Raw genomic sequence first — 20,459 nt, 5'->3', positions numbered from 1 at the left:
AAATATCTCCTCCTATAATCTAAATCCATTTCTTGTTATTCTGTGGAGATAGAAGAACAGCTGTTTGCCATTCTCAGTACAATATCCTTTAATACACTTAAGATACTGTTAGTACATCTGATGATTTCATAAAACAAATTTTCACTGAAGAAATAAACAGAAGGTTTGAATAACTGAAAAATATTTAAACTATATACTGTAACCCAAGGAACATTCCAAAACACTGTGGGACAATGTAAATTACCATTAATAAACAAATGTCTTCCTCTTTAACCAAATCCCAAATAGCTGATAATATAGCTATATCAGTTACTTAATTTACACATATATATTAATACTAGTACAGCTGTAGATCAACCATCATTTGAGAGTGTTTTTCGCTCTTGCATTGCTTTGTGTAAGCAAGGGAAAATACAATCTCTTTTAAAATATATTTCTACCACCCTCCATTTATTTTCATTGCTTCATGATGCAATAGTCATTTTTTAAAATTAAAAAAAATTTTATTTACATAAAATTCAGCATAGCACACTCATCCAAAATGTTCTGGGCAGCAGTGGGCAGAGCCAGAGAGAGAAAAAAGCCAAGATTTCAGCTCTAAGTTTCGATCAAACACAAACAAGGAAGCATAATTATTCATATTTTAAATTATGAAAAATCACTCAACATCACCCTCTTAGAATGAAAATGGCCACAAAGAATTATTCTCTCCATTGAATAAGGCAAACAAAACCAATCAGAAATGCATGCACTTGAAAACTGCTCAAAAGGACATTCATTTAATTTGGCCATTCATTCTCTTTAAATCTGAGTCAGTTACCAAGTATGAAACATGTTCTACACAAAGGAAATGTAATCAAGAGCTGAATAAAACTAGTTCATGAAATGAGCCTAAGAAATACATTTTTTTGATACAACTTTATTTGGATGATAGTTTGCCAAACAGAGTTTCATATCTTTCATGCCAAAATCAGAGCATATAGAAATCCATCTTAGCAAATGTTAACTTCATATCTTAGACCCCCAGAAAAGGACATTTACCACACATCTACATATAGCCCTGGATTTGAGGCAGTTCTCTGTAGCCCTGCACAGACCTTACATAGGGCAACAACAAGCCAAAGTCAAAGTGCCAGAAGGAACTATTCAGTACCACTTTATACCACAAAGGAATGTTTCCCTGATTTAACTGTGGTCCTTGTGAGAAATCTGAACCAACCCCACACTCCATCATAGTGTAAATACAGGCAACAGGCTGAGTTCATTCTGGCTACAAACATATGTCAATAAACCAGCTCTATCTTAGCACCCAACGTTGACCTTTTACAGAACTGACTCAGAAACAGAGTAGCTATCAAGGAAGCTATGCTAGGATACCACAGTACTATACCTTCAGCTTTTGTCTGAAACACACACACACAGGTTTACACACACAAAGAAAAAGAGCATCTGTGTATTCCACAGGTTATAAAACAACTTTATCCACATCCCCTACTCCCTATTCTGACCAGGGGATTTGAACTACAAGCTCAAGAAAGGTAAAACTTCAAGGCATGGGATTTAAGGCAAAAGAGTTAAAGGGCCATATAAATCTTTCAAATTAAAAGTACATCAGGTAAGATGCAAAGAGTTCTGGAAAATGTGTATAACGATATGAATGTACTTCACTTACTTAACACTACTGAACTATACACTTAAAAAATGTTTAACATGGTAAATTTTATATTTACTATGTATACTTTATTGTAATTTTTTTAAAAACAGGGCAGTAGCAATGAACACTAGATAATAAAATTTTAAAAAACAATTTATTTACAATAGCAACAAAAAGAATAAAGTGTTTAGGAACAAATTTAACAAAAGAAGTACAAGTCTTGCACACTGAAAACTACAAAATATTGTTTAAAGAACTTAAAGAATATCTAAATAAATGGAAAGACATCTCATATTCATTAACCAGAACACTTAATATTAAGATGAAAACACTCCTCAAATTGATCTATAAATTCAATGCAATCCCTATAAAAAGGCCAGTTGGCTTTTTTGTAGAAACTGAGAAGGTAATTCTAAAATTCATATAGAAGTGCAAGGAAACCACAATAGCCGAAACAATCTTGAAAGAGAATTAAGTTGAAAGACTCACACTTTGTAATTTCAAAACTCACTACAAAGCAACAGTAATCAAGATTGTGTGAGACTGGCATAAGGACAGACATAGATCAATGGAATAGAATTTACAGAGTCTACAAATAAATCCATACATTTATGGTCGTTTGGTTTTCAATAAGGTTCCAAGACCATTCAATGGGAAAAGAATAATCATTTTAACAAATGGTGCCAAGGCAACTGGATATCCACATGCAAAGAATAAAGTTAGACCCCTACCTCACACCATATATAAAAATTACTCAAAAGAAATCAATGACCTAAATATAAGAGCTAAAATTAAAAACTCTTAGAAGAAAACAAGTGTAAATATTCATGACTTTGGATTAGGCAATAGTTTCTTGTTATGACACCTAAAACACAAGCAACCAAAGAAAACAGAATGACTGGACTCCATCAAAAGTGAAAAAACACAAAGAATGGGAGAAAATATTTAAGAATCATATATCTGATAGGGGTCTAGTATCCAGAATATATTGAGAACTCTTTCAATTCAACAATAAGACAAATAACCAATTTTAAAAATGGGCAAAGGACTGAATAGACATTTCTCCAAAAAGATAAACAATTGGCCATAAACACATGAAAAGATGCTCAACAACATTAGCCACCAATAAAATGCAAAACAAACCACAATGAGACACTACTTCAAAAAGACAGAGAATAACAAGTGTTGACAAAGATGTGGAGAAATTCGAACTCTCATACATTGCTGTTGGTAAAATAAAACAGTGCAGTCACCTTGGAAAACAGTTTGGGAGTCCCTCAAGAAGTTAAACATAGAATCACCACATGACCAAGCAATTCTACTCCTAGGTATATACCTGTTATGGCCTCGGTTGTGTCCCCCCAACTAATTCATATGCTGAAGCACTGATCCCTCAGTCTCTCAAAAGGTAACTATATTTGGAGAGAGGGCCCTTAAAGAGGTAATTAAATTAATTTTTAAGCATTTATCCTTTTAAATTTTTTTAATTGAAATATGATTGATGTACAATGTTATGTTAATTTCAGGTGTACTAAGAGGTGACTAAGTTAAAAGGAGGTCATTAGGGTGGGCCCCAATGCATATGACTGGTGTCTTTATAAGAAGAGGAAATCTGGACACATAAAGAGATACCAGGGATGTGCACACACACAGGAAAGACCATGTGATGACACAGTTAGAAGGCAGCTATCCGCAAGCCAAGGAGAGAGATCTCAGAAGAAACCAAACCTGGGACTTCCCTGGTGGTGCAGTGGTTAAGAATCCACCTGCCAATGCAGGGGACACAGGTTCGAGCCCTGGTCTGGGAAGATCCCACATGCCATGGAGCAACTAAGCCCATGCGCCACAACTACTGAGCCTGTACTCTAGAGCTTGCGAGCCACAACTACTGAGGCCGTGTGCCACAACTACTGAAGCCTGCACACCTACAGCCCATGCTCTGCAACAAGTGAAGCCACTGCAATGAGAAGCCCGTGCACCACAACGAAGAGTAGCCCCTGCTCTCCACAACTAGAGAAAGCCCGCGCACAGCAACGAAGACCCAACACAGCCAAAAATAATTAAATAAATAATAAAATAAATTAAAAAAAAAAAAGAAGAAACCAAACTTACTGACACCCTGATCTTCGACTTCTAGCCTCCAAAACTGTGGGAAAATAAATTTCTATTGTTTAACCCACCCAGTCTGTGGTATTTTGTTATGGCATCCCTAGCAAATTAATACAATACCCAAGAGAGATGAAAACGTATGTGCTGCTGACAACTGACATATATTGTCTTGAATAATTCAGTTGTGGACATCTTTTCTTTTGTTTTTTTTTTGTCTTTCTAGTACCTATATCTCCCCTCGTTTCAGTCAAACATCTATTTCCTATGGAGAACCCACTCCATAGCACTCTATCTGCCAGGCCACAGTGATGATTCTGGAATGGCTATGTAACCCCAGGCAAGGTAGGCAGAGTACTCACTGGAGTTTTGCTGCTGGAGCTCTTGGGAAAGATTCTTTTTCTACTGGGCAGTTCAGCTGAGACTATGTAAGTTTAAAGCTGCTGCCCACCGAAGTCCTTGGCAGAATGAAGGAAGCTGTCTGAAGAATAAGGCCAGTACAGAGAGAAACACAGAATGAGAGGTAGAGAGAGAGAAAGACAGAGCTCTAAAAAATTATGTGAGGCCCAGGATCTCAACTGGACTGAAGCCTGTTATACCCTAGACTCCAGCAGTGTGAGCCAATACATTCGCAGTGACATAAATGGGTTTCTGGGACGCTAATGAAAGAAAGATTCCTGACTAATATGAATGCCTGACTCTAAATACATGAATAACCTGGAAACCAGTTATTAACGCATTTGCAAACTATTGTGGAACAAAGCAGGGGGATAGGTGGAAAAAGGGAAACCTAGAAGGATGACAAGAGAGAAATACAGGCTATATTAAAGAAAGGCTTATATACACTTCCAAAAGCAAAGTTATTTCCAGAGGATAATTCAATTTTGGGGGCCAGACTGACTGGGTTTGAATCCTGAGCTGGACATTTATAAACTGTGACTTCGGTCAAGTTATTTAATTTCTTTGTACCTCAGTTTTCTATTCTGAGGAAAAGGAGAATGTTAATAGTATCTACCTTATAGGTCTATTGTGAAGATCAAAGGATTTAGAATAGGGTTTGACAAGTGACAAGTATTCACTAAATACTAGTTATTGTTAATATTTTTATTATAAGACCTCAAAAGTTAAATTTCTGCCTTTAAAATAATACATTTATAATAATTTAACAATAATACTTTCCTAATAGTTTAGGAAAGAAACATGGTAGTTAAAAAAAGAAATTGATATATTCATACAATGGGATATTATACAACCATAAAAGGAAGTACAATTATATGCTATGACATGGAGGAATTTTGAAAACATTATGCTAAAGTGAAAGAGGCCAGACATAAAGGTCACACATTGTATGATTCCATTTATATAAAACATCCAGAATAGACAAATCCATGGAGACAGAAAGCAGATTAATGGTTATTAGGGGAAGTAAGGAGTTCCTTTGTAGTGTGATTAAAAATGTTCTGGAATCATGGGTGATGGCTGCAGAACCTAGTGAATATACCAAAAACTGCTGAAATACACACTTTGAAATGGTAAATTTTAGTGAATTATAACTCAATTTAAAAAAAGAATTTGAGTTTAAGAAGAAGTCCATATTATCACTTATGGAATTCCATTTTCCCGAGGATTACTCCCATCAAGCAGGTATTTGTAAAGTGTGTGCTAGTCCTGTTAATAAGGGATGAGGGTTACAGAAAGTGTGGGTTATTTCTGAGAAACATATGTGCTTATATTAGATAACCTAAAGTTGACTTGGAAGTCTAAAGAAAAATAAATAACGAAAGCTGTACATTTTATTGTGACTTTCTACACTTTAAAAATCTGTCTGCCTGTTTTTAGGGAGAAAAAGCATATGTAATTTCATAGAGAACCTGAGTAATAATACTAGAGAGAATCCAGGAAATGCTGGAATATTGGCCAAATAGACTCTATCAGATTAAATAAAAAGAAACTCAAAGCCCGATTCCTTCAATACACTCAAGAACAAGTAAAATATACTAAGAACACGGTGTCTTACAGACTCACCATGAACTCCTGGAAATCAAACAATTACAGAAACTAGGAAGAGTACTTCAAGTTTACAGAATCAGAGAGTCTGAGGATGGACACATTTGCCATCCTGTGTTGTAAGTCAAACGTCTGTATCTTCTCAATTACCACCAGAGGGGGGACTCAAGATGTGGTCCACTGTCTCACCTGTTTGTTCCAACACATCAGGAGCCATTTAATTCTGACCCTCTCCCACAAGCTTATCTGTTTGTTTATCCTCTGCCTTGGGACTTTTCTATTTCCTAGTTAGTGCTCCCTTCACTTCAGGTCATGTCCAGTGAAAGACAGTATGCATATCATCCAGTAAAAATATTAAAATACATGTCTTATCACACTTAAAACATCATGATGAAACAAAATTCTGGAGGAAATTTGGAATTACCCTTGAAAAATAAGTATATTAGAAGAAATTTCACTCAATTGAAATGTATCTCTAAATTATAAGCCAAAGACAACTAGACATATTCACAGAGAAAATTCAGGAAGCACACTAGCAAAAGGAGAAATCTACCACCTCCCTGTCTGAAATATGGAAGATTACATGTTGAGTCTATATGACTAAAATGATACCTTATAACCAATCACTACTTCTAAATGTTAAGTAAAGGACTGTAATAGGATTAATAAGACGAAAACATTAAAAAGAAACAGAACACAATGAAGGAGAATAAATATTATACTTTGTAAACCTACCGAAAATCAATATCCAATAAAAGGCTTTTAATGTTAGACTTCTTGTCACCTGATGCTTTCAACCTGATCAGCTCATGCAACCTAAAGCAATGAGTGAAAGCAAATTTAATAAGAAATTAGAAATGCCATAGATGACAAGCAAACAAAAAACCCATCAATGTTCTCCTGATATTTCTAATATTTCAGTGAAACACTGAGGAAAATTTGGCAAGTATAAGCAAGGTTTAAATTTCACAAATATTTTTAAAACAGTGGATGGATCTCATCTGAAACAGAAAACTCTAAAATAATAAATAACTTAAGAATCAAATCAGAAAGAATCTCCTATCATATACCAGAAATCTACAAAGATTTCTCTCAAATGGAATAAAGATTACAAACTCCTCAGAGAGGGACCATGTCGTAACCTGCACATAGCATTGGGTTGGACAAAAAGTTCATTTGGGTTTTCCATATCTTATGGAAAAACCTAAATGAACTTTTTGGCCAACCCAATAAATAACTACTTAATAAATTTTCTTACAGTTTAAATAGTGGTGATAGGAAAATGTTTAAAATACCATATAACGTACCTTGGTGTCCCGACACACAGTACTCTTCTGAACCCAAGGGTAGAGAGTAGGTCTACCAAAAACAGACAGCTCCTATCAGCAAACAAATACTGGGCATTTGTCTTCTTGTTTTCCAATGGATAAAGGAGTTGACTGGGCCTTTTTAACTGGGTGATAGAAATATCACCCACTATCTGATGCTTGCGATGCTTTTCCTCATCATCTGGCAACAGCAACTGCTGACATCTTTGACAAAACTTCCTCTGAGACAAGGGCAACTCAATAAACTTCAAGTACCTTCAAGACACAACAAAACACAAAGGAATACATTTTAAGTTTGTTGCTTTAAAGACAATTGATTTTCGCCAGGTTTAACATGCAAAAAGTATTATTACTTCCTAAAGAGTACTGCATGAAGAAGCAAAGGTACGAAACAATCTGTGGAATGTTGGCTAGGATTTATGTCTGGCTGCATACCTACAAAGTGGAAAAGAATCAGCGATTTCTTAAAAATTGAGATGCTCCAATTTAGTCACTGGCTGAAGATCAATATCCATTTAAAATGTGAATATAAGATATTATTCAAACAACTTAGTAGTAATGGAGACTACTATCACCTTTAAATTTATTGACAAATCCATGTGTTCTAACTTGGAGGTGTTAAACAGTCTGGCTCAGTAAGACAGTCATTTTCAAACGAGAAATTAAGATCATTCTTCAATTTCTTATGGCATACATAGCAAGAAAAATTACCTCCTAAAAGAAAAAATGTTCCCACAAAGTTCCTCTATTCTTAGCAGTACTGATGGAGGCAGTTCTGAGAAGCTCACTCCAAAGCAGCAAAACAATAATCAAAGCCTTAAGAAATACGACACCAGATAGCCTATTTGATCCCTTTCAAGTCATCTTTATATCTGATTTCAAAGCCACTACTTTGGGTTTTTTGCCCCTCTCTTTCCATTTTATTACTGATGATTAAAGAGAGAAGACAATCACAGTATGTTTTTAAAACTGCTGATTTTGTATATGCAATCCAGCTAAGAATTCACAGTAAGATGGACTTCCCTGGTGGCGCAGTGGTTAAGAATCTGCCTGCCAATGCAGGGGACATGGCTTCGAGCCCTGGTCCAGGAAGATCCCACATGCTGTGGAGCAACCAAGTCCATGCACCACAACTACTGAGCCTGTGCTCTAGAGCTCGCGAGCCACAACTACTGAGCCCGCGTGCCACGACTACTGAAGCCCATGTGCCTAGAGCCCCTGCTTCGCAACAAGAGAAGCCACTGCCATGAGAAGCCCGTGCGCCACAACAAAGAGTAGCCCCCGCTCACCACAACTAGAGAAAGCCCGCTCACAACAATGAAGACCCAAAGCAGCCAAAAATAAATAAATAAATTTTAAAAAATTTTAAAAAAGAAAGCAGAATAAGAAAACAAAAGAAAAATAAGTAAGATTATCATGGCTCATAGAGGGTCAGAAATGTCTAGATCTAAGCATGTCAAATAGTGCACTAAAGGATTCTTAGAGTTTGAGAACAGTCATATGATTTCAGTTGAACTAAACTCTGAACTGCACTGTAAAAACTGTGAACTTAACACAGAATCAAGGTGGATATTAAAACTTTCTGTATATAAGCACAGTTTCACTTCAAAGCACCCAAGGCAGTGAGAAATAGGTATTCTGAATGGCGATAGCAAGAAATAAGCTCATCATGCTGGTAATTTGTTTCTATTTCTATGATAACTGTTCTTTTGACAGCTTTATCTATGACTGCAAAGAAAAAGGAGCATGATATTAGAAGAAACTTTAATAGTAATTCAAAGTAAGAGTGTCAGTAGAGAAAAGGGCCCCTAAGACATGAGATGCAAGTGGAAGGAACCAGCACCCTCCTTGGCAACAGACACACTGAATTTACTCCTATTACCATTCATTAGTAACTGTTCATTGTTGAAGACTTCCACATTCAGCCACGAAAAAGCAAGAGAGACCAGATTTACCATCCTGGCCCTCAAAAAATTGATAAAATATATGAAACCACAGTTTTAAGATACTGGACAAAAGAAAAAAGTAGGAAAAAAAAAGATATCGGACAACTGGCAGCCCAAACAGTGAACGCCGAGGGAAGGGAAGAGGTGAGTGAGCAGTACAGCTGCTCAGCTTCCTGCCTGTGGAGAGCTGGCTGCACAGGATGGAGGCCCCAAACACAGCACAACAAGTTGATGAGGTAGAGTTGAGAAATCGTGGAGGCCAAGGCAGCTGGATCCACAAGGCAGGGCACTGGATGGTACGCATGGAGTACACGGAAGGCAGACAGCAGACACTGAGCTAGTGCTCCAAGGCTTGCTGAGATTCCCCTCCAGTCTATGCTGAGCACTGACTAGCAGGTGCGTGAAAAGACTACCTACCAAGAGAGAGAGGACTGCTGGAAATGAGCAGGTAGAACAATCACCCAGGGCCCAGAGTGAGAAACCTCTGAATCCACAAGGATGAGGTAGGGCGCTCAGGACATACAGCTTCAGGAGTGGGAAGAAATCAGCCCTACCCCAAGGCTGCTCTGGTCCTCCAAAAGGCTTAAAGATAAACCTTCAAAAGCAAGGGACTATAAAGGATCAGACAGTAAATATTTTGAGCTTGGCAGACGATCCATTCTCTCTGTCACGACTATTCTATCGCTGCAGCACAAAAGCAACCACAAGCCCGAACAGAAATGAACAGGCATGGCCAGATTTGGCCTGCAGACTGTCGTTGGCCAAATCCTGCTCAAGAGTATCAAACATTAGCCAAGTAACTTAACTGTATCTTAGAACAAAGCTCAAAAATAGGTAAAGGAATAAAAAATAACCAGTATACAAAAAGGTAAAAATCACACTGCTAGCACTGAATCAAATATAACCAGGTATGCAAAGAAACAAGAAAACATGACCCATGATTAGAGGAAAAAAAAAAACCAAAAAACCAATCAATTCAAACCAACTCAGAAATGACAGAGATAATATAATCAGTAGGCAAAAACATTCAAGCCATTTTATTATAACTATATTCCATATGTTCAAGAAGGTAGAGGAAAGCATGAGCCTAAGGAAAGCCATGGAAAATATAAAAGGACCCAAATCAAACCTATAAAGATTTTTTAATTGTCTGAAATGATGTGACTAACAGCAGTTCAGACACTACAGAAAAAAACATTGGTGTACTCGAAGGCACAGCCTTAGAAACTATCCAAAATGAAACACCAAAGGGCCTAGATACATGAAAATGGACCCCTGAAAGGGGGGAGGGGGAAGAAAAATTTTTGAAAAAATAATGGTTAAAATTTTCTAAAATTACATTCAAAGATCAAAGAAGCTCAGTGAACCCCATGCACAAGAAATGAAGAAAACTATAAGATACATTATAATAAAATTATTTGAAGATCAGTTGATAAAGAGAAAAATCTTAAAAGAAACCAGAGGGAAAAAAGACACGGAAGAACAAAGATAAGAATGATACCAGATTTCTCACTGGAAATTAGAAAACAGTGGAACAATACCAATTCTGTACAAATTCTTCCAAAAAACAGAAAGGAGGGTATAATTCCCACTTCATTTCATTAGGCCAACATTACTCCAATACCAAAACCAGAAAAAAATTATAAGAAAACTAAACACCAATATACTTCATGAACACAAACTCAAAATTATTAACAAAACTTTAGTCAATCAAAAACACATATATAAAGACAGTAAGTAATACATCATGACCAAGTGTAGTTGACCCCAGATATGCAAGGTTGCTTTAATGTTTGAATTCAATCAGTGCAATGCACTATATTAAAAATCAAAAAAAAGAAAAAATGATCTCTTTAGATGCAGAAAAAAGCCCTTGACAAAAATCAAACATCCATTTGTGATAAAGAATCTCAGAAAACTAGGAATAGAAGGGGACTTCCATAACCTAATAAAGGGCATCTAAGAAAAACTTACAGCTAACACCACTGATGAAAGACAGAATGCATTCTTCCTGAGACTGGAATAAAGCAAGGATGTCTACGCTTACCATTTCTACTCAGCACTGACCAGGGATTCTAGCCACTTTGATAAGACAAGAAATAAAAGGCACAGATTAGAAAGGAAACATTAAAACTTCTTTACTCACAGACATGACCATGTATATAGAAAGTCCTAAGAAAATCTTCAAAAAAGCTGTTAAATAAGTAAGCTTATCAAGTATAAAAGATAATATACAAAATCAACTCTATTGTTAGACTAGCAATAATCAGAAACTGAAATATAACAATTTAAAATAGCATTAAAAATATAAAATATTTAGGAATAAATCTGACAGGAGACATATAACCCCAGTACACTGAAAATTACAAAATGTCATAGAGAAAAATTAAAGATGACTTAGTAACTGGAGAGATATACCATGGCTATGGATTATAGAACTCAGTATTATTAAGATGTCAATTCTTTCCAATTTTATCTATAAATTCAACACAATTTCAATTAAAATCTCAGCAGGACTTTTTGCAGATACTGAAAAACTGGTTTTAAAAAGTTCAAAAGCCTGACCCTATTTCATATCATATTTAAAAACTAAGCAAGGACTTCCCTCCCGGTCCAGTGGTTAAGACTCCATGCTTCCAATGCAGGGGGCATGGGTTCAATCTCTGGTCAGGGAACTAAGATTCCACATGCCATGCAGCACAGCCAAAAAAAAAGAAAAAGAAAAACTAAGCCAAAATGGATCATAGACCTAAATCTAAGAGTTAAAACTATAAAACTTCTAGAAGAAAACATAGGAGAAAATAATAATGATTGGATTTGGCAAAGATTTCTTAAATAGGACTTAAAAAGCACAAAGTATTAAAAAAACCCCAATAAATTGGAAATCAAAATTTTAAACTTTTCTTCAAAAGACACCCTTATCGTAAGCAACAAAAGAAAAAATAAATTGGACTTAATCAAAATTAAAAACTTTTGTTTTGCAAGAGATACCACCAAGAAAGTGGAAAGACAACCCAAGAACGAGAAAATGTTAGCAAATCGTGTATCTGGTAAAGGAACTGCATCCACAATACATAAGAATACTTACAACTCAACAATAAAAAGAATTAGACCAACTAAAAAATGGCAAAGGAAGTGAACAGACATTTCTCCAAAGAAGAAATACAAATAGCCAATAAGCACATGGAAAGATGCTCAACATCATTAGCAATCAAAGGAAATGCAAATCAAAACCACAATGTGATACTACATCACACTTAATATGATGACTATAATTTAAAAAATAATAATAAGTGGTGTGTAGAATGGGGAGAAACTGGAACCTCATAAATTGCTAGTGGGGATGTAAAATGATGCCGCTACTTCGGAAAACAGTTTGGTAAGGTTAAACACATTTATCATATGATCCAGCCATTCTACTCCTAGGTATTTACCTAAGAGAAATAAAAACATGAGTCCATACAAACCCTTATACACAAATGTTTGTAGCAGCTTTATTTGTAATAGGCAATAACTGGAGGCAACCTGAATGTCTACAAACAGGTGAAAATATATCCATACAACACAGTATTATTCAGGAATAAAAAGGAATAAACTAATGATACAAACACTTAAACATGGATGAACATCAAAAATATTTATGCTAAGTAAAAGAAGCTAGACACATATCCCCTCAAAAAATACTATATACTGTATAATTCCTTTATATAAAATTCTAGAAAATGCAAACTAATCTATAGTGACACAAAGCAGATCAGTGGTTATCTGCGGCCTCTGGGGATGGAGGAATATAGGACAATGGTAGAGGAGGAAACTTTGGGGGATACTGGATATGTTCATATTCTTAATTGTGGTGACGGTTTCATGAGTAGATGGTTTCATGTCAAAACTTATCAAACTGTAATTTTAGATACATGCAACTTATTGTACACAAATTATTGTGTACAGTAAAGCTGTACACAGTAATTATTGTTTCAGTAAAGCTGAAAAACTTGGGGAAAAAAATGTTAATTTCCCCCTAACAACCCACATTCCTCCAGGGTGCCCATACACCCCTGTTTGCCCAGAACAGTCCCAGTTTACATCTGCTGTCCTGGAGTTCCATCTAGTTAGTGCCCCCTTTTACTCTCAGAAAGTATTCTGGTTTGGATTAAAATTATATGGGCACCCTACCTATAACTTCCATCATATTGTAAAAATTAAATCAAATTCAAAAAGTGCTATACCAAAAAGAATAATTTCAATTAACTAAAAAATAACTAAAATTTTAAAATGCATGTTTTCATAGTGATATTAAAAATAAAAGAACAATGACCCTGATAAGTCAACTGTGTAAGTTGCTGGGGTACCGAATCATTATTCTGAAAACAGGCTGAAAACAAACAATAAGAGGGGAAGAATTAAACATTTATCTTGACTTCCCAGATGAACTGTAAACACGGTTAAGTCAACAGCTGATGAAACAAAGTTCTTCTTTAAAGAATCGCAGCTAATAAATGCATGAGCGATGACAGGAATTTGTAAACCCTTATAACTCTAGGCAATGATCATCAATTACTGCTGAAATCATTACACGAAACAGTGACATAGAACTTTATAATGGATGGTATAGGCTGGCCTATACCTATATGACCTGAACACACAACCAATCTTATAACACACTAAGTGAACAGCCAGACATTATCTGCCTTTTGATGTGATATAAAAGGAAACAGACCACACAACTTACAGAAGAGGTTGCTCCTAAAACTGAACTCGATTCTGGGGACGCCTCTACTTTCCAAGAAATACAGGGGATAGAATAAATGTTAGCTGACACTATAGGATGCAATCAACCAAATTCAGAATATGGAAATTTCTATCAGACAAATGACTCTGTTTCTTCAATGAATAAAAGATTAAAGATATCGACCAATTGCCATGTGTAAAGTCTCTATGGATCCTGATTTGAACAGACCAATTATAAACTGGCATTTATGAGGTAACCAGAGAAACGCTGAATGCTAACTGCATGCTACGTAATATTAAAAAATTGTTTATGTTTTAGGTATTTTAATAGTATCATGATCATTTTTTTTTAAAGGCCTTATCTCTTAAGATACATACAGAAGTGTTTCCAGGTAGAACTATATAATGTCCAGATTGGAGGTCGGGGTAAAGGGTACAGGGGAAACAAAATTAGCCTCGTACTGATGACTGAGGAAGCTGGGTGTGGGTGCAGGAGGTTCTTAGTATACTGTTCTCTCTGCTCTTGCGTATGCTTGAAATTTTCCTAAATAAAAGGTATTAAGAGGTGCTTTAAAGGAAAGGGAAGAGTTAAACTCAAAGAAAACAAAGACAATTCCAGAAGATTACTAGGCAAGAACTGGGTTGTACTCTGCCCTAAAATCATGTGAGACTTGGTTTTTCATTCTTTGGCAATAGGGACATAATCTGGGAAATTTCTCAGAACTCAAGAACATGAGTTTCCAGTTTGAAAGGATTTACCTAACACCAAGCAAAATAAAATAAAACAGACTTACATCAGATAGATCATCATGACATGTGACATCCCTAGGAATAAAAAGATTCTAAAAAACTGACAGAGGGATTAAACAAGTCACAGGTCACACATAAGAGATCAAGAATGACCTTGTTGAACTTCAACTTCTCAACAGCTATAATGAAGACAGAAGAAAATGGAGCACTGCCTTCCAAACCCTGAAGGAAAGATATTCCCAACCTAGAATTCTATCATCTGTATAGGTTATAAATCAAGTATCCACATAAAGGTATTTTCAGAAATGCAAGATCTCAAAATATTTACTTCCTTTTAAGCATTCAGGAGAAAGATCAAGTCAACTGCTGGGTGGTCAAAATCAAACTGGCCCCGGACATCTACAGTACCTACTTAACTCTAGAACAGTGCTCCGCAAAGAGGGCCATGCACTGGAGCTGGCCGCCAAATGTTTCCAGTTCCTGATGAGACAAAGACAGACATCCAGAGTACATGTTTAGAAACTTTTATACCAATTAGACAGAGTACTTTTAGGTCTGTTCAATCTAATAACAAAAAATGTGGGCTTGTATTTTGTATGTCTTCTCTTTTTTTCCATTTTATTTTCTAGTTATTTATTTCTATTATATTTACAGAAGTATCTGATCCCAGTGGACTAGAAATAAAAATAAAAACATAAAACAAGCAAACAAGCAAAAGACTGACCCTTTAACACAGATCATTTAAGAAGTACTGCTCTGGAGGACATGAAGCAATCCTGCAAAGTCCCCAAGTAAAACATACACCCAAATAATTTTATACTTAAGTACCATGCCATTCAAGAATAAAGGAGTTACACAGACATAAAAAACCAACTTATGGTTACCACAAGGGAAAGGTGGGTGGGGAGAGATAAATTAGGAGTTTGGGATTAGCAGATACACACTACTGTATATAAAACAGAAACAACAAAGTCCTACTGTATAGCACAGGAAACTATATTCAATATCTTATAATAAACTATAATGGAGAAGAATCTGAAAAAGAATATATAACTGAATATATATATATATATATATACACACACATACATATATATATAGAGAGAGAGAGAGAGAGAAAGAGAGAGAGAGAGAGAAAGAGAAAACCGAATCACTTTGCTATACACTGGAAACTAACACAACATTGTAAATTAAACAATACTTCAATTAAAAAAATATATATGTAAAAGAAAAAATAAAGAGATCAAATTTCTAATTTTCAAAAAAAAAAAGAATAAAGGAATTAAATATTTCTGGACTTGGAAGAACTCAGGTTATATAGTTATATTACCTGGATCCTTCATGAAGAACCTGCTGGACAGCTGGATGCCAAGGAGAAAGGGCAACCATTACAGATGGGAACATTTCTGAAAGCTCTAGGACAAATTTCTCCAAGAAGATGAAACCAATAGATTATGCTACACTTGAATGTTCTGAAAGGATTCAGACAACAGGCAGAGAGTTTGCAGTTGAATCATTTCTGAAGCACATAAATAATTAAGCAAATAGTCACTATAACAACAAATAAATTCAAAATTGTTATTAACTAGGAGGAAAATAAAAAGCTGTGTAGGAAAGAAGTTATTATGATTTATATATTTTTATATAAATGGAATCATACAATAGCCACACAGATATTTTGATTTAAATTTTTTTGATTAATAAAAGCCTTTCTAAAAAAATTAAAACTGCTAGAGGATGAATTTCAGCCAAATAGGAGATGAGTGAAGAAACTACAGCAAAAGGGCTATCAGTCAGCACTAAATCTATTTGACCACAGACTAAAAACAGAAAAAATATGGGTATTACAGTTAGAGTACAAAATGTAAATAATATAAAACCAAAAAAAACTGGTATGGGAAGAGAAAGGGAAAGGGAAATCAAAAAGTGTATTGATTTTCTCATACTTTAGAGCCATCGGCCAAAAGATATAATTTAAAACTGAAAAACCAAGTAAAAGAGCTATAAGCAATATTCAAAGGCATAAAGGTTAACCCTAAAAAGAAATAACCAACTAAAATCAGATAGTAATTGCGCCCGCGTGCCACAACTACTGAAGCCCACGAGCCTAGAGCCTGAGCTCTGCAACAAGAGAAGCCACCCAATGAGAAGCCCGCGAACCGCAAGGAAGAGTAGCCCCCGCTCGCCGCAACTAGAGAAAAGCCTGCGCGCAGCAACAAAGACCCAAGGCAGCCAAAAATAAAAATAAATAAATAAATTTTAAAAATAATTATTAATAAAAAAGAAAACAGAAAGTAATTATAGAGAAGGAAAGAGAGAGGAAGAAGAAACATATTAAGTAATCATTTCTCATTTTTAGATGGAGGAAGGCAATCTAAAAAAAAAAGAATTAAATATGGTTTAAAAAGTTACAAAGGCAACCATTAGAACAAAAATACAGAAGAAACACACATTAAAAAAAGAAAAACAGGGCTTCCCCGGTGGCACAGTGGTTAAGAATCCGCCTGCCAATGCAGGGGACACAGGTTCGAGCCCTGGCCGGGAAGATCCCACATGCCGCGGAGCAGCTAAGCCTGTGCACCACAACTACTGAGCCTGTGCTCTGAAGCCCGCAAGCCACAACGACTGGCCCCGCGCGCCACAATTACTGAAGCCTGTGTGCCTAGAGCCCGTGCTCCGCAACAAGAGAAACCACTGCAACGAGAAGCCCGCGCACCGCAACAAAGAGTAGCTCCCACGCACCGCAACTAGAGAAAGCCCGCGCACAGCAACGAAGACCCAGCGCAGCCAAAAATAAATAAAAATTAAAAATTAAAAAATTAAAGAAAAAAAGAAAAACAGGGCTTCCCTGGTGGCGCAGTGGTTGAGAGTCCGCCTGCCGATGCAGGGGACACGGGTTCGTGCCCCGGTCCGGGAAGATCCCACATGCCGCGGAGCGGCTGGGCCCGTGAGCCATGGCCGCTGAGCCTGTGCGTCTGGAACCTGTGGCCCGCAATGGGAGAGGCCCCAACAGTGAAAGGCCCGTGTACCGCAAAAATAAAAAAAAGAAAAGAAAAGAAAAACAAACACAGACCACAGAGTGAAAGAGCATAAAAAGAAGCAATAAAAACAGGAAGTATAAAAATAATAAAACTAAGACCAAGCATATCTGTCATATCCGCTATAAAAACAGGCTAAACCCACCCATTAAAAGAAAGCCTGGGGGCTTCCCTGGTGGCACAGTGGTTAGGAATCCACCTGCCAATGCAGGGGACACAGATTTGAGCCCTGGTCCGCGAAGACCCCACATGCCGCGGAGCAACTAAGCCCGTGAGCCACAACTACTGAGCCTGCACTCTAGAGCCCGCGAGCCACAACTACTGAGCCCGCGTGCCACAACTACTGAAGCCCACACACCTAGAGCCCGCGCTCCACAATGAGAGAAGCCACCGCAATGAGAAGCCCACTCACCTCAACAAGGTAGCAGCAGTAGCCCCTGCTCGCCGCAATTAGAGAAAAGCCCACGCACAGCAACAAAGACCCGACACAGCCAAAAATAAAACAAATAAATTAATTAATTAAAAAAAAAAAGAAAGCCTGTCAGATTGGATCACAAAGCAAAATCCAATCACTTCTAAGATGCAAACATTTTCACATTTTAGCATCTAGGATATTGAGACATGATTTATAACTGCCATCAGCCAGACTGTAGGTGGAGTGTCACTGCTATTATCCTATGACTCAGTCCCAAAACAGAAAGTTATTGTACATGCACTCAGGGACCAAAACAGAGAAATGGAGCAGAAGCACACTTTTGATATTAGAGAAGTAAATAGTTGTCATTGAATGAATGATGAAAACAATCAAGGGCTTTATAGGAAAAAGGAGGAAGGAAGTTCCCCAAATAGATAACGCTGTGCCAGCTTCTGCTACTCAAATATGGTCAAAAGGACTGCCTATCACACACCACGTGAAGCCAACTGAAGGCAGCAGAAGCTGCAAAATCACCAGGAAGAGATGAAAGTTCAAAGCGAGGGGCTAGTGTGGCAATTCACTCACTACATGGGACTATCTTAAGGCACTAAGTTTAATTATTTTTAAATGAAGGAAAAAAAGAACAATGTTAAATGAACCTCCACTGATGTATTTTGTGCCTGGTCAAAACTGTCCTTTAGAAAGCTTCCACTGCTAGTTTATTAACCTTCTCTTGACAAAAGATCAACTGAGATCTTGCGCATATTTCTATTCAAAATTATGTCATTATCATTCAACTGTATGGCTTTAAACGTAACATTCAGACACAAGGGGTTTTTCTTAAGTTTGGTAGGAAGAACTTGAGACTCTCAGGAACTAAGGATTACTCAGTGCTCCTTCCTCATTTGTACTTACTACACATACCCGGGGGGAGAAGAAATTCATTCTGCTGCATGGCTCAGCATGACTCACAAATTGCAGGCTAGCATTTTGAAATGTCATTTTTATTGATCTCCATTTGATGTTCCATTTGACTTTCCGGGAGTAGACAAATTATGTTTATGGCATTTCCCTAATAGCAGACCTTGAAAATCTGAGTTTAAATGAGCTCTGAAAAAAACATAACCGAATGAAATATCAACTAAACAAAACTATCGGGATGCACATAAATTAATGCTGATTTTAGCATTAAAATATATCCTCCCTAAGACTTCAGCAGTCACGATAAAGATGTCAACATACTACACAATAGAATAGCACATTTCAGGGCATGACAGGCAGCTAAAAACTATAAGGAAAGTCAAGTCTCAGACACAAAATGTAAATCTGTCAACTGAACACATATGAAATATAAAGCATGGCTGAAATTAGAAAAATGAATATCAAATCCTATTCTGTAGAACCTAGAAGTCTGTGCAGCACTGCCAGTTCCATAATAAAAATCAAGTAAGAAAGGTCAATTTATCTCAATAGCTACCATTATTCCTTTCTAATAATTTCAAAACTAAATCAGTCAATGAAAAGCTATTGCTATGTCACAGTAACAGATAAAAAGTTTGCTTTATAGAATAGGTATAATGTTTTAATGCATTTTAACACTTTCAAATATAGTAGTTATTTAATAAGATAACATAAATGAGTTGTATAAAGTTAAATTAGAAAATAATTATAATCTCAAGTAACAGTACGTCATCCTTACATCCATTTACACACAAGAATAATCTGCCAGTCTCAAGCTGAAGACACACTAAGAGAGTAATTAATAACACAGAAGAGGTAATTTAGTAAGCCTTTGGTTTTAAAAAGGCAAAATTTTTAATTTTGAGCAATGACTGATTTCAAACTTTTCACTCTTGTCGAAAGCATGTAAGAAAGCATAAGAGCATCAATTATAAAGTGATCCAGTGAAATCAGTGATATTACATTTCAAAAGCAAAAACTTTTACCCATCCTCCAAAACCTGTTCGAATACTATATCCTTAAACTGAACTGATCAGCTAAGGCACGAGTTAGCTGTAAAGCTTCTGACCTTCCAGAGTACTCAATCTTTTCTATGAATACTGTCAACACAAAACATTCTTCTTTTGCACTGTATTATGTTTAAATATATCTCAACTCCATTACTAGCATTTTAAGTTCTTTCTGAACCCTCAACAAAGAATGAATAAATGACTGGATGGATGGAATGGATGCAGGCTTGGACAACAAAATCTGAGGTTTTGGGTCACAGATGATTTAGGATGTTGAAAATGACTTTATTAAGACATGCTCTCAAGAATCAGCACTAAATAACAGATGAAATTATGGCCCCCAAGAAACAACCTTTTGAAAATTCTTTAATATTCCATAGTCTAGCCAGTGTCTTTAAATTCTAACTAACATGAAATGTGAATTTCAAAAATTCTTCAGTATCAAAAACCACACTCTGGTAGTACAAAGTCTTGCACAGTGGTTTAGCTCCAGACTAAAATCTTATTATGCAAGGAA

General features: G+C 36.3%; 1 protein-coding gene across 1 annotated transcript in view; it reads right to left on the bottom strand.

Moving 5' to 3' along the window:
- The window catches only part of ZCCHC4 (zinc finger CCHC-type containing 4), a 47,051-nt gene that overhangs the window by 21,754 nt on the left and 4,838 nt on the right, over positions 1-20,459 (bottom strand). Inside the window, exons 4-5 of the mRNA XM_030832213.3 lie at positions 7,075-7,350; positions 6,503-6,583 (exon numbers count right to left, since the gene is read on the bottom strand). Of these exons, the coding sequence (XP_030688073.1) occupies positions 6,503-6,583; positions 7,075-7,350 (357 nt within the window). The remainder of the gene's footprint in view (positions 1-6,502; positions 6,584-7,074; positions 7,351-20,459) is intronic.

Source organism: Globicephala melas, chromosome 5 (assembly GCF_963455315.2).
Source record: "Globicephala melas chromosome 5, mGloMel1.2, whole genome shotgun sequence".
NCBI classification, from domain to species: domain Eukaryota; kingdom Metazoa; phylum Chordata; class Mammalia; order Artiodactyla; family Delphinidae; genus Globicephala; species Globicephala melas.
This window is presented reverse-complemented; position numbering and strand designations above follow the sequence as displayed.